We start from the raw sequence: 14,269 nt of genomic DNA on the forward strand, positions 1-14,269 counted from the left end.
TTTCATATGAACTTAATGCTAATTTGTTAAGTCACAAAAATAAATCCATTATTTTTATCATAAAAAATTTTTTTTTAAATACACAAGAGAACAGTAAATGTGTTTATGAAGCCCTGTATACCTATCATCCAGATTCAACAATGAACACTTTACATTTCCTTCATGTATAACCCTACCCCTTATTTGGATAAAATATTTTATTTTATTTTATTTCTTTCTTTATTTATTTTGACAGAGTCTCATTTTGTTGACCAGGCTAGAGTGAGTGCTGTGGCGTCAGCCTAGCTCACAGCAAGCTCAAACTCCTGGGCTCAAGTGATCCTCCTGCCTCAGCCTTCCAAGTAGCTGGGACTACAGGCATGCACCACCATGCCCTGCTAATTTTCTCTATATATTTTTAGTTGGCCAATTAATTTCTTTCTATTTTAGTAGAGATGGAGTCTCGCTTTTGCTCAGGCTGATTTTGAACTCCTGACCTTGAGCGATGCACCGGCCTCGGTCTCCCAGAGTGCTAGGATTACAGGTGTGAGCCACCATGCCTGGCCTTGGATAAAGTATTTTAAAGCAAATCCAACACATCTTATATTTTACTCTTAAATACTTCATTCAGTATGCATCTCTAAAAATTAAAAACATTTTCTCACATAATCACAAAACTATTGTCACACCTAACAAAATTAATAGTAATTTCTTTCTTTTTCTTATTTCAAAAAATTTAGGGGGTACAAGTGTTTTTTGTTACATGGATGGATTGTGGATTCTTTCAGTGTACCTGTCATCAGAATAGTGTACATTGTACTCAATAGGTAGATTTTTATGCCTCAACCCCTCCCACCCTACCCCTCCTTAGTTTTCAATATCCATTACAGCTCTTTATGACCATATATATCCCTTGTTTAGCTCCTACTTATAAGTGAGAACATGTGGTGTTTGTTTTTCTATTCCTGAGATACTTCACTTGGGATAATGGTCTCCAATTCCATCCAAGTTGCTTCAAAGACATTATTTCATTCCTTTTTATGGCTGAGTAGTACTCACCACTCATCAGTTCATAGGCACCATTCTATTTGCATTGTTTTTCTTCTTGTCTCAAAAATGACTGTACAGTTGTTTGAATCAGAATCTGAACAATGTGCACACATTGCATGTGTTGGAGTGTCTCTGAAGTGTCTTTTAATTTAGATCAATCCCTCCAACTCCTTTTCGTCCTCCTTTTCTCACTCCTTCTCCTTCATGCTACTTACTTGTTGAACAAAACAGATGAATTGTCCTTTAGAATGTCCCATGTTGCTTCTCTGTGATCTCTTTCATTTTCTTTGACTTTCATGTTTCCTGTAGATGCAGATTAGCCGTAGAGGCTTGGTGAGGTTCATGCTCAACCACAGCAGGAGAAATGGAGGTCTGGCCTACCCATTTTTCCTGTCGTGAAGACAGATTAATGTATTTTATGTGATGTGCCTTACTCGTCACATTTTAAACTTGTGTTTTTCCACATATGGGTGATGATACCACATCCCATGAATGAATGATCATTGTCAGAATCAATTATTTAATTAGGGGTTGCAAAAGCCAATGTGTTTTGATTTTAATCATATCTCAGGTATAAATTATGCTGGCCAAGATGGTCATCTTGTGGAGACTTCCTGTCTGGGGAAGGGCATATCTTTTAAAATTCTCTTTTATTGTGGAAAAGTTTAGCTTGTTTATCCATAGCTTTTAAAATGTCATGTAGTAGCTTTATAGATTTTTTTCAGAAAATTTCTGTACATTTCTAGGTATTTTATTTGTAGGTATTTTATATTTCACTTATTTTGATAATGTTGTAGAATTTCTTTTTTAACGATTAGGTTGTCTTAGTTAATTTGAGTTGCTATAACAAATTACAACAGACTGGCTAGGTTATACACAACAGACATTTATTTCACACAGTTCTGGAGGCTGGGAAGTACAAGATCAAGGTGCCCACAAATTTGTCATTTCTGATCTCTGACAGAGTCGTCTAGCTGTTGTCTACACATGGCAGAAGAACAAGACAGCTTTCTGGGGTCTCTTTTATAAGGGCACTGATCTCATTCATGGTGGGGGGTGGGGTCCATTCATGCAGGTGGGGAATGAGCATTGGGCAGAGAAGGAAAAGCTAGCCACTGGGGTCTGGACTCTTTGAGACTCTTCCCTCTCTTTAGGGAAAAGGATTTCAGGACCATTCCTTCTGGGGGCTCGCTTCTTGTCCCACTTGTCCAACATTCCAAGTGTCAGCACCCTGAGGGACAGGTGCCATTTGACCGATTCCTGGAGGTAGAAAGAACACAGCATAAGAACTGAGGATACTTGTGGAGGGGGACGAGCCTGGAGGCCTGGGCTCCCATCCTGGCCCCAGGGATGACCTTGACACATCTTCATCCTCATTTCCCCCTTTGTGCAATGGAGATGTTCAGACTTGTTGATCTTTTAGGGCCCTGCCAACTCTAACCACCCCTCCCCACACCAGCTAAAAGCACTAATTCCTCAGTGCTTTCATGAGCCAGACAGAGGCAGGGGGAGTGAGAGCACCAGGCCTGGTATGCAGGGGCTCCTTACCTTCCTTTCTGTTCCTCTCAGGACTCACACATTTGTAGCTACAGTGCAGGAAGCAGCACTTCTTGTCTCCAGGGCAGTCATTATCAGAATGACACTGGGATGGACCGGACTTGATGCAGCTTCCTTTCTCCGCCGGACAATTTCCCCACTTCTCTTTACCTGGTGGAGGAAGCCACAGGTTGAGACGAGGGCTCCAGCACTGCCCGCAGTCCCAGACGGCCCCTCAGCGCCTCTCCCTAGCCCAGCCCCACCCAGGTCCACCATATCCATTCACCTCCTTTGACTGCTTCCCCGGGGGTCAGGGTCGCAATGACCAGGAACGCTGTAAGGACCAAGAAGCAGAGAGTCTTCATGTTGCCGGGAAGGTGCTTGACTGGGAGCTGAAGCTGAGCCTGCTTTTGTATGGTCCAGGCTGGGCGTGCCAGTGGGCGGGGCTGGAGGTTGACCAATGGCAAGGGAGGGCTGCACTCCCCACGCCAGTGGGCGGGGCTGGAGGTTGACCAATGGCAAGGGGGGGCTGCAATCTGTAGCTGAATCAGGAAATGTCGACTTTTCCAGGGAGGGGGTTGGGGCTCTCCCCGAGGTCTCCAGGCTGCAATACAGACATCTGAAAGCTGGCCCTCTTTCTTCACATGAGAAGACCTGATTGACCATCAGGCGCTGTCAGGACCAAACTGTCTGACAGACGAAGAAAAAGAGACACAGGAAGGAAAATAAATCACTTAGGTTCACATAGCCTGGTAGTGTTTTGTTTTGTTTTTAACTAATAGCCATCTTAACAGCTATGAGGTGATATCTCATTGTGGTTTTGATTTGCATTTCCCTGATGAGTAGAGACATGGAGCATCTTTTCATACACCTATTGGCCATTTGTATGTTTTCATTGAAGAAATGTCTATTCGAGTCCTTTTGTCCATTTTTAATTGGGTTATCGTGTATATATTTTTGCTATTAAATTGTAGTTCTTTATACATTTTGGAAATTAACCCCTTATATTTTTAGTGTATAGCAACACAGTTGACTTTCATATATTGATTTTTATGTCACCTAAATCACCTTAAGAATGTGTCAGACTATATCTGTAGATTCTGTTTTGTTTCCATTAGACCATTGTATCATTTTCAAAAATTGGCCTTTCTCTTCTTCCCTTTGAATACATATTTCTTTTATTAATATTTCTTTCTCTTGTCTTACTGCATTGGATAGGACCTCCAGTACATTGCTGAATAAACGTGGTGGTAGATCTTTCAGGGAACACCTTCATTCTTTCACTATTAAGTATGATGTTTTCTGAAAGTTGCTGGTATATGTCCTCATTAGTACAGTGTGACAATCAGAGTTCCTCAAAAGTGATTCTAGGAGGTTCCCTGGTTGCCTGGACAAAAACTACCTGGGACCTAATTCCTATATTTTTCCTATTAAGAATCTGAGGATCTGAACTAACATTTCCATGGGACGTATTATTAGTAGTTTCCTCCCCTGGCTCGGAGGAGCTGATAATTTGCATGGGCCCAAAGTCTGTAGGTGTTGAAGAATTGCCTCTGCTGTGAACAACTGGCACCTTGAATCCAGACTGTCTGGAAGGCAGCCCCACAAGGAGCTTCTCATGTTCATATTATAAGATGGTAGAATAGCCGGGGGACAATGCTCCTGTTTTGCAGTAATTCTCAAAAGGTGGTTATTTTGCTCCTGGGGGACTTTGGCAATGTCTGGAGACATTTTTGGTTGTCACAATAGGGGCAGATGTGCTTCTGACATCCAGAGTCTAGAGGCTGGGGATACTGATAAATATCCAACAATGCACAGGGCAGCTCCCCACAACAAGGAATTATCTGTCCCCAAGTGTTGATAGTACGGAGGTTAAGAAACTCTGTTGTCCTTCATGACCATGTGACTATGAGCTAGCTGTACATGGCCTCAGAACACCTCAATGTGGGCTGACGGGAGTACTGAGGTACCAATGCCTTAGCTGATCCTTAGCTTGCTGGTTTCCCCCAATAAAGCCTATTCCTTAGCCTGTGCTGTGTGACCTTGTGGAATTTATCCCATGTCCTGCTAAATCAGCTTAAGAAAATTCTCTTATTTCTAGTTAGCTAAGAATTTTTCTCATGAAAGATGTTAAATTTTATCAAATTCCTTTCCTGTATCAATTAAGATAAATATATGAATTTTTCTCCTTAGTGTGTTATTTTGTGAATTATATTAATCAGATTTCTATGTTCACAATTTTTTATTAATGTGCTTCAATAAGTGGAAAGCCTCGAACCAAAGTGGCCTAACTAAAAACAGACAAGGAGTGGAAGCAAAGATATATTTTTCCTGAACATGGAATATATATTCCCCAAAATCATTAGGTTACAGAATTGCACCCACTAAAGATAGTAGAACTTATGGGAAAAATAGGGTTGAAGTAGTAGATTCAAAACTTGTGCATTCTCATAAGTAATAAGTCAAACAAACAAAACCCACATCCAGTGAAAATATTATGGTTTTAAATATTTTTGGTTCTAAATAAATAAATTTCATAGTAAATATAGCACTTTGACAAAAGATAGACAGTTTGCTTGGTGGGAGTAGGTATGGTAAAATACATGGTTTTTAAGGTATGGACAAAAGGTGAAATGAAAGACATTGTCATTCGTAGAAGTCAACATTGTTATGCCAGAGTCATTGGCCTCTTTTACTTCTATGCTAGTTTAAAAGAGAAATCCGCTTTTGTTGCTTTGCCAGTTCCTTCCTTTGATAAGGAAGCTGTATAACTCTAAATGAAACTGTGTAACTGCAATGTTCTGTCCTGATGCTCTTGACATTCAAATCTTGACCTTTAATCCACTGTTTACTACTCTTAATTGAAGCTGACAATAACTGATATATTAAGGTCACTGGCATTCTCATCTCTGATGCTGGGAACGTCTGGCTCATTGTTCTAGTGATAGCACATGTGCTCATTTCCTTCAAAAGATTGTATTATTTCAAGCTTCTCCTCAATATTTACCGTATTACTTTAAAAAATCGTTATCTTGAATTCCTGGTTCCAGGAATTCTATCAAGGAGAGAACACAACTCAGGAGAACAGCACAGTACGCACTTGTGCACAGCAATTCTTAAATGTAAACTGAGATAAGAGGGAGGAGATGAAGTGTGTGTGTGTTGTATATCGCTCCAGAGAAGTCGTGTTCATTTGTTGGCATTCAATTGGTATTACACGGCAGCACAGGACAGTCACCTTATGACAGACTGTGTATGTTAACACAATTTTATATTCTGGTGATTTTATTCCTAATTTATCCATCATATATGAACACATTCTGCTCATTACAGCAAATCAACAGTTGAGACTCTGTGTTATCTTTATGTCAATGGCAGGCTAAGTCACAGTAATATTTGTTCTGACATAATGTGCCTGGCTGAACAACAAAAACTGAATCAATGCCCGCATTAGAAATTGTGGGACACTGAAAAATTTCATTCCTAACACTCAGGAAACCTGATCCTCCAGGCCCCTCCTGCACCTTCCACTGAGCTTGACAAAAGTGCAAATATTTCCTTAAAGGAAAATAAACCAGAAAGCAGTTATGACTACTCTTTAGCTATTTATTTTCTACTTTTTAATAATATGAAATTCAAGTTTAAGTATTATCAAAATAATATAAATACATAGTATAAAATGTAAAGCGTAAAACCAGAGAAATCTCCCGTATCATTTCCATTTGCCCTGATTCCTGATACTCAGAGGTAACCACTTTCAGCTCTTCTAGCTCTTCCTTTTTTTTTTTTTTTTTTTTTTTGAGACAGAGTCTCACTCTGTTGTCTCAGGTAGAGTGCAGTGACCTTATCATAGCTCACTGCAACCTTAAACTCCTGGGCTCAAGAGATCCTTCTATCTCAGCCTCCAGAGTATCTGGGACTACAAATGTGCAATGGGCTGATTTTTCTATTTTTTGTAGAGACACAGTCTTGCTCTTGCTCAGGGTGGTCTCAAACTCCTGACCTCAAGTGATCCTCCCCATTCAGCCTCCCAAAGTGCTAGGATTACAGGCATGAGCCACCATGCCTGGCCAGGATTTCCTTCTTTTTATGGCTGAATAATAGTCCATGGTGTGTATCTATTACATTTTCTTTATCTATTCATCTATCAATGAACTTCTGCATGTGGCTATCCAGTTTTCCCTATTTATTAAATAGGGCATCTTTTCACTAGTGTATGTTTTTGTCTGCTTTGTCAAATCCCAGTGGCCATAGCTATATGGTTTTATTTCTGGGTTCTCTATTCTGATCCATTGGCTTATGTGTCTAGCTTTATACAGTACCTGTTTTGGTTACTATAGCCCTGTAGTATCATTTGAAGTCAGGCAATGTGATGCTTGCAGATTTGTTCATTTTGGTTAGCGTTGCTTGGGCTATTTGGGGTCTTTTTGAGTTCCATATGAAGTTTAGGATTTTTTTTTCTAGGCCCATGAGAAATGACATTGGAATTTTGATGGGAATTGCATTGGATAGGTAAATCACTTTAGGCAATATGGACATTTTAACAATGTTGATTTTTCCAATTCATGAGCATGGGATGATTTTCCATTTGTTCATGTTACCTATGATTTCTTTCATCAGTGATCTGTAGTTCTCCTTCTAGAGACCTTTCAAATCCTTGGTTAAGTATATTCCTAGGTATTTTATTTTCATGCAGCTATTGTAAATGGCATTAAGTTCTTGATTTGACTCTCATATTGACTGTTATTAATGTATAGAAATGCTACTGATTTGCATACATTGATTTTGTAACCTGAGACTTTACTCAATTTATTTATTAATTCTAGGAGTCTTTTGGTGGAGTCTTTAGGGTTTTATAATATAAGACCATATCATTGGCAAACAGGGATACTTTGACCTCCTCTTCCCAATTTGGATACCCTTTATTTCTTTCTTTTGCCTGATTACTCTGCCTAGGACTTCCAGTACTATGTTGAATAGAAGTAGTGAGCTTCCTTTTCTTGTTCTGGTTCTTAGGGTAATGTTTTCAACTTTTTCACATGCAGTATTATGTTGGCTGTGGGTTTGTCATATGTGGCTTTTATTATTTTTAGGCATATTCCTTCTATGCCTACTTCGTAGAGGGTTTTGATCATGAAGGTTGCTGGATTTTATTGAATGCTTTTTCTGCATCTCTTGAAATGATCATATGATCTTTATTTTTCATTCTGAGAGATTAGAGGTTCTAGCAGGGGAGCACAGCTACTCGTATACCCTTGACCAAAGAATGGTCCTCCTCTTATCGGGAAAGGTCACCCTCTTCGACTGAGCATGCAGCTTTGGGAGGGACACATATAGAGTGGTGAGGGAAGAAGGGAACACCCACCTAGCCAGCCAGATTGGCCCAAATCAACCCTGGCACTCAATGGGGTGACAGATGTCACAGCCAGATCTCCCTCACGTCCTGTTTTTCATTGTTTATATAGTGAATCACATTTATTGATTTGCATATATGTAACCATCCTTGTATCCCTGGGATGAATCCCACTTGATCATGGTGGATGATTATTTTGATGTGCTGTTGAATTTGTTCTCCTCGTATTTTATTGAGGATTTTTGCATCTATGTTCATAGGGGATATTGGTCTGTAGTTTTCTGTTTTTGTTGTGTTCTTTCCTGGCTTTGGTTTCAGGGTGATGCTGGCTTCATAGAATGAGTTAGGAAGGATTCCCTCCTTCTCAATGTTATGGAACAGTTTCAGTATAATGGGTGCCAGTTCTTTGTAGATCTGATAGAATTTGCCTGTGAATCCATTTGTTCTGGGGCTTTTTGTTGTTCTTATTGTTGGGAGAGTTTTTATTACTGTTTCAATCTCATTACGTGTTATTGGTCTATTCAGGATTTCTATTTCTTTCAAATTCAAAATTGAGAGGTTCTGTGTTTCTAAAAATGTATTCATTTTCTCTAGATTTTCTAGTTTGTGTGCACAGAGGTTTTCATAGTAGTCATGGATGATATTTTGTATTTCTATGGTATCAGTTGTAATGTCTCCTTTTTCATTTTTGATTGAGTTTATTTGAGTTCTTTCTCTTCTATTTCTTGTTAATATAGTTAGAGATATATTTATTCTGTTTGTTTTTTCAAATAACCCAATTTTTCTTTGTTGATACTTTGTATTTCTTTCTTTTTCTTTCTTTGGTTTCTATTTCATTTAGTTCTGCTCTGAGCTTTGTTATTTATTTTTTCTGCTAGCTTGGGGTTTGGTTTGTTCTTCTTCTAGTTCCTTGAGGTGTGACAGTAGGTAGTTAATTTGTGATCTTTCTGGCTTTTTGATGTGAGCATTTAAGGCTATGAACTTCCCTCTTAATACTGCTTTTGTTATATCCCATAGATTTGGTTGTTTGTATCACATTTGTTGTTCAGTTCAAAAAATCTTTTTATTTCCATCTTAATTTTGTCATTGACCCAATGATTGCTCAGCAGTAGGTTGTTTAATTTCCATGACTTTCTGTAGATTTGAGAGTTCCTGTGAGATTGATTTCTAGGTTTATCCCATGGTGATCTGCGAAGATACATGGGATGGTTTTGGTTTTTCTGAATTTGCTGAGACTTGTTTTATGGGCTAACATATGATCTATCTTGAAAAATGTCCCTTGTGCTGATGAGAATAGTGTGTATTCTGCAGTTTTGGGTAGAATGTTCTGTAGATGTCTGTTAGGGCCATTTTAGAGTACTGTTTAAGTCTAGAGTTCCTTTATTGATTTTCTGCCTCAGTGATCTGTCCAGTTCTATTAGTGGAGTGTTGAAGTCCCCAGAAGTAATGCTACTGCTGTTTATTTCTTTGCTTAGATCTAATAGAATTTGTTTTATGAATCTGGAGCTCCTGTGTTAGGTGCATATATATTTAGGATTGTTATGTCTTCTTGCTGAATTGCTCCCTTTATCATTATATAATGACCATCTTTGTCATTTTAAAAATCGTTGTTGATTTAAAGTCTATTTTATCTGATAGAAGAAAAGCTACTCCTGATCACTTTTGGTTTCCATTCTCATGGAATGTTTTTTTCTATCACTTTACCTTGAGTCTATGAGAATCCTTGTGAGTTAGATGGGGTTCTTGGAGACAATATATACTTGGGGTGTGTTTTTCATCCATTCAGCCAGTCTATTTCTTTGAAATATGGCATTAAGACCATTTATGCTCAATGTTAGTATGGACATGTGAGACACAGTTCTGTTCATCACGTTGAATGATACCTAGTCGCTAGTTGCTTTGTGTTCTCCCTTGGGTTACTGTTTTATGAGTTGTGAGCTTTAACTTTTGGGTGTTTTTACACTGGTGGGTATTGATTGTTCTGTTCCATGTATAGAGCACTTTAAACATTTCCTGTAGGGCAGGTCTAGTGGTGACAAATTCCCTTGGTGCTTGCTTTTCTGTGAAAGACTTTATTTTTCCTCCATTTATGAAACTTAGTTTTGCAGAACACAAAATTATTGGCTGGCAGTTATTCTGTTAAGAAGACTAAAAATGGAACCCCAATCTCTTCTTGCTTGATAAATTTCTGCTGAGAGATCTGCTGTTAATCTGATGCATTTTACTTTGTAAGTAACTTGTTGCTTTCCTCTCACATCTTGTACAGTTTTCCCCTTCACTCTGACTTTGGTCAGGTTGATGACTGTGTGTCTTGGTGATGTCCTATTTGCTATGAATCTTCCAGATGTTTGATGACCATTTTGGACCTGGATATGTAAACCTTTAGTGATACCAGGGAAGTTTTCCTCTATTACTCTCTCAAATAGGGTTTCCACACTTATTACTTTTTCTTCTTCTCCATCAGGGGTACCTATAATTTTTATATTAGCTTGCTTTGCACAATATCATATTTCTCATAGTGATTGTTCATTCTTCTTTGTTCTTGTCTCTGCATTTTTTACAGACAGATTTACTTTAAAATCCTTGTCTTCAAACTCTGAAATTCTTTATTCTGCTTGATCTAGCTTATTTTTAAGGTTTTCTGCTGTATTTTGAAATTCCCTAAATGATTCTTCCATTTGTTTAAGTTCTGTTATCCCTTTTCTGATGTTATCTCTCTCTTTAGTGAATTTTTCATTCATGTCCTAGATTACTTTTTTGGTTTCTTTGAGATGATGTTTCTACTATCTCATCAATTCCATTCATCTTACTTTCCATCCATAATCTGAATTCCATGTCTGTCATTTCAACAATTTCCTATTGGTTAGAATTCATTACCGGAAAACTATTATGATCCTTTGTGGGTGTTGAGACAGCCTGTTTTTTCATGTTGCCAGAGTTTTTATGCTGGTTCCTTCTCATTTGGGGCCACTTCTCTCAGCTCGAGACAGATAGCAGATATGATACACCTGTTCTCCTCTACTGGGGCCTCTGTTGCCCAGTGAAGCTAGGGATGGATCCCTGGATGGCATGCGTGGGTCCTACTCTGGAAGCTTGGCCAGGCAGGAGAGGGGCGGATGCACTGTGAGCCTTTAACACTGCTGCTCTGGTGCATCTCCCTTGTTCCCCTGTGGTTGTCACCAGGTCACTGTGGCAGGGCCAGCCCCTAGTGCAAGGTGTGCAAGTGACATGGGGCTGGCTAGCAAGACAGGGTATGCACGCAGGATGGAGAAGGTCCACTGGGTGTGGTGTGCATGTGTGCAGACCTATGGCCAGTGCCGGGCATGTGGGAGAGGCAAGGCACACACAGGGTGGAGTGCACAGGCAGGGCGTAGCAGACATGCAGGGCATAGTGATCTCAAGGGATAGAGCAGGCTCATGGGGTAGAGTGGGCTTGTGGTGTGGAGTGGACCTCTGGTGTGGAGTGGGCCTGTGGGATGGAGCAGGAATTTGGTGTAGAACAGTCCCACAGGTCACAGCTATTGCTCACGGTGGAGCACAACCCCAGGACAGAGAGGCCTGTGGGTCGGGGCACCTGTGTGGGATAAAGCAGGACTGTGGGGTGAGGTGTTCATGTGTGCAGGCTGAGGCAGCTGTGGGGTAGGGTGTGTGGGTGGGGCAGGGTGCACTCAGGGTACAGCATCCAGATACCTGCATGGGAGGGTATGGATCCATGGTGTACAGTCTGTCCAGATCTGAAGGCAGTGGCTATGCTGGCTGTCACTCCACTCAGGGCCTCCCATATGGTGGCAGTGGTGACAGTTCAGCTGCCCTAGCAGTGAGTGATGAGGGCTATGGGTGTGTACTATGCCCAGGTCCCACAGGAACTGTGGTTGAGTGGAATTGCCCAGCCACAGCAGTGGGTGCTGGGCCCGTGGTCTCCTGCTCTGCCCAGGTACTTTGGTGGCAGTGGAGGTGTACATCACCTGCCCATGGGGTGTGTATGAATGCTGGGATTCCCTGCTCCCTCCCCGCCCTGCAGGGGGAAGGAGGAGGCACCAATCACAGATCTGATCCCTGGGCAGAAGTAGCATTCCAGGGTTGGGATGTTACAATGGTGCCAGCGGCAGTGCCCAAGGCTCACAAGCCACCCATCCCTTCTCTCTGGAGCAATGTGGCTGCACAGCCTCCAGGCAGGTCTCTGTATCAGTCCAGAGGCCTGCTGTGGTGGAGGGGCCTTCTTGCCATTCCAGTTGCAATATCTCAGGGAAAGTGGGGAGCACAGGATTCTCCCTCTGTCCGTTTCCAATGTATGAGTGCCTTCCCCATTTACCTCCAGTTCAGTAGAGCAGGCCATCCCACTTCTATCTTCATCACTCCATTCCTGCCTCCTCTCTTTGGATTCCCAGTGCTCTGTCTCAGATGATTGATCCAAAGATGGATATCTATTTACCACTTTCAATCCTCTCTGTTACAGCGGCATTATGCAGGCTATTACTAGTCTGCCATCTTGGCTCCTTCCCCTCATCTTTTTCATTTTGCTCATAAATTCCCTTTAGCATTTTTTTTGTAATACTGGCCAACTTTTGTTTGTCTAGAAAAATCTTTATTTCTCCATTTCTGAATGATAGATTTGCTGGGTACAGTATTCTTGGCTTGCAGTTTTTTCCTTCAGCACTTTAAATATGTCATCTCACTCTCCTGGTCTATAAGGTTTCTGTTGATTTGCTTTTCTCATGCTGCTTTCAGAACCCTCTCTCCATCTTTGATTTTTGAAAGTTTGATTATAATATGTCTTGGTATAGTCTTGCTTGGATAGAATCTTACTAGAAACCTTTGACCTTGCTGTCTCTGGACATTTTTTTTTATAGGTTCAGACATTTATTAAATAAGTTAACAAAGACTATATTTTCATACTGTTAGGTAAGAAACTAATAGATTTTGAAAAACTTTTAATAATAGTCAAAACAATATTTTTCTGGTTAAATTCATTCTTTTTAGCTAATATTTAATTAACCAAAATGGAATCTAAGGTCATTAATAATGTTCTATGATTTATTTCCACAACCATTTCAGCTAAAAGATGTCACTTGGCAATGGCCTAAGCAGAGACCTCCAGGTGTGGGCACAAGTCCTCTGCCAGTTCGTTGTGACCTTGTTCTGCATCTTATAGCCACAGTGGAGTCCCACAGCCACCCTAAGGGAAGAGGAGCTCCCAGGCTGTCTCTAGGCAGTTGGGTGGGCAAGGCAGCTCCTTGCCCTTCCCAAGGAGTTCAACATAATTCAAGTCGATTCTTCCCAGGGGTAAACTGCCTTCTGGACCTTATCTTACAAGAGAGAAGTGCTCCTTAAAGGGGAAATATGGCACAAAAGGAAGAACATTGGCCTAGGATGCAGGTCTAACCCCAACTGGGTCAGTAACTCCCCAGGTAGCCTTGGGCAAGTTTCCTTACCTATTATGCTATATACTCTTGACTTTCTTGCTACTTTACATATACAGTACACATTATATACTTCTTGCCTTCTAGCTCTGATCCAACCTGGGTGAGGTTTTTCTGTTGTTGTTTTTTTTTTTCTGTTTTGTTTTTTTTTTTTTTTTGCTAAGCAGCAAAAAAAAAATTAAAAAAAAAATTTATTAAGGCTTATATTCTCCTAGGGGAAAGTAACCCAATGTCATTCATGACTCCATACAGGCAGTGACAGTTCAGAGGACGTGATACATTCCAAATACAAGTCTAAATGATACAGCTTAAACTTTAACTCAGAGGGTCTTTCGGAGTAAGAACTTTTCAGAGGGCATCTGCCCTCTAGGACAGTAGAGATCTTCTACAACGGACACGTGCTGATTTGGAGCACTGGAACATCAGGCATGAGTGACATTTTCATGCTTAAACTTAAACTCCAGGTGGTGGTGAGTTCTTCAATGGTCCCTCATTTCCCCAAAACATCACAGAAAATTCATTTTGTAAAAGGTTTTGTTTTTCATTTTTACCTTGCACTTGAAGCCGGCGGCGGGCGGCAGGAGCTCCCGCAGCAGGACCTTGGCCACCTCGCGGCTGGCTTCCTCGCTCACGAAATGAAGGTTAAGCACCTCGTGCGTCTCGAACTTGGCGAGGCGCAGCAGCGAGCGCAGCGCGACGCGGGCCTTGGCCTGCAGCGCAGCATTGTGCTCTGCCTTGGTGAACATCATCAGCAGGTGGTAGTCCACCGGCCCGGACCCCCGCCCTCCAGGCTCTTGGCCTTGGCGTCCGGGGCCGGCGCCACGGAGCCCCGCGCCACCTCTGGCGCGGGCGGCGAGGACGCGGCGGGGGCCTCCTTCAGCCTCTTGGTGGCGCTGGAGAAGGTCTCCCGGCCCGAGCCTAGGTAGTAGAA

The 14,269-nt window shown here is 41.2% G+C and overlaps 1 protein-coding gene across 1 annotated transcript; it reads right to left on the bottom strand.

Annotated features, from left to right (window-relative positions):
- Positions 1–2,194: 2,194 nt before the first annotated feature.
- Positions 2,195–2,930, bottom strand: WFDC12 (WAP four-disulfide core domain 12). Its single transcript, XM_075993415.1, has 3 exons — positions 2,852–2,930; positions 2,578–2,736; positions 2,195–2,412 (listed from the first exon to the last, which is right to left on the bottom strand). Exons 1-3 carry the CDS (start codon positions 2,928–2,930, stop codon positions 2,195–2,197), a joined length of 456 nt encoding a protein of 151 aa, XP_075849530.1.
- Positions 2,931–14,269: the final 11,339 nt, after the last annotated feature.

Source organism: Microcebus murinus, chromosome 16, assembly GCF_040939455.1.
Source record: "Microcebus murinus isolate Inina chromosome 16, M.murinus_Inina_mat1.0, whole genome shotgun sequence".
NCBI classification, from domain to species: domain Eukaryota; kingdom Metazoa; phylum Chordata; class Mammalia; order Primates; family Cheirogaleidae; genus Microcebus; species Microcebus murinus.

Excerpts from the sequence above, each read along its gene's own strand:
- WFDC12 (XM_075993415.1), bottom strand. The coding sequence starts at position 2,930 with ATGAAGACTCTCTGCTTCTTGGTCCTTACAGCGTTCCTGGTCATTGCG. Across the intron at positions 2,737-2,851 it reads CGGGGAAGCAGTCAAAGGAG|GTAAAGAGAAGTGGGGAAAT; the intron begins GTGAATGGATAT and ends TTCCTCCACCAG. Across the intron at positions 2,413-2,577 it reads TGAGAGGAACAGAAAGGAAG|GGGGAAATGAGGATGAAGAT; the intron begins GTAAGGAGCCCC and ends CATTGCACAAAG.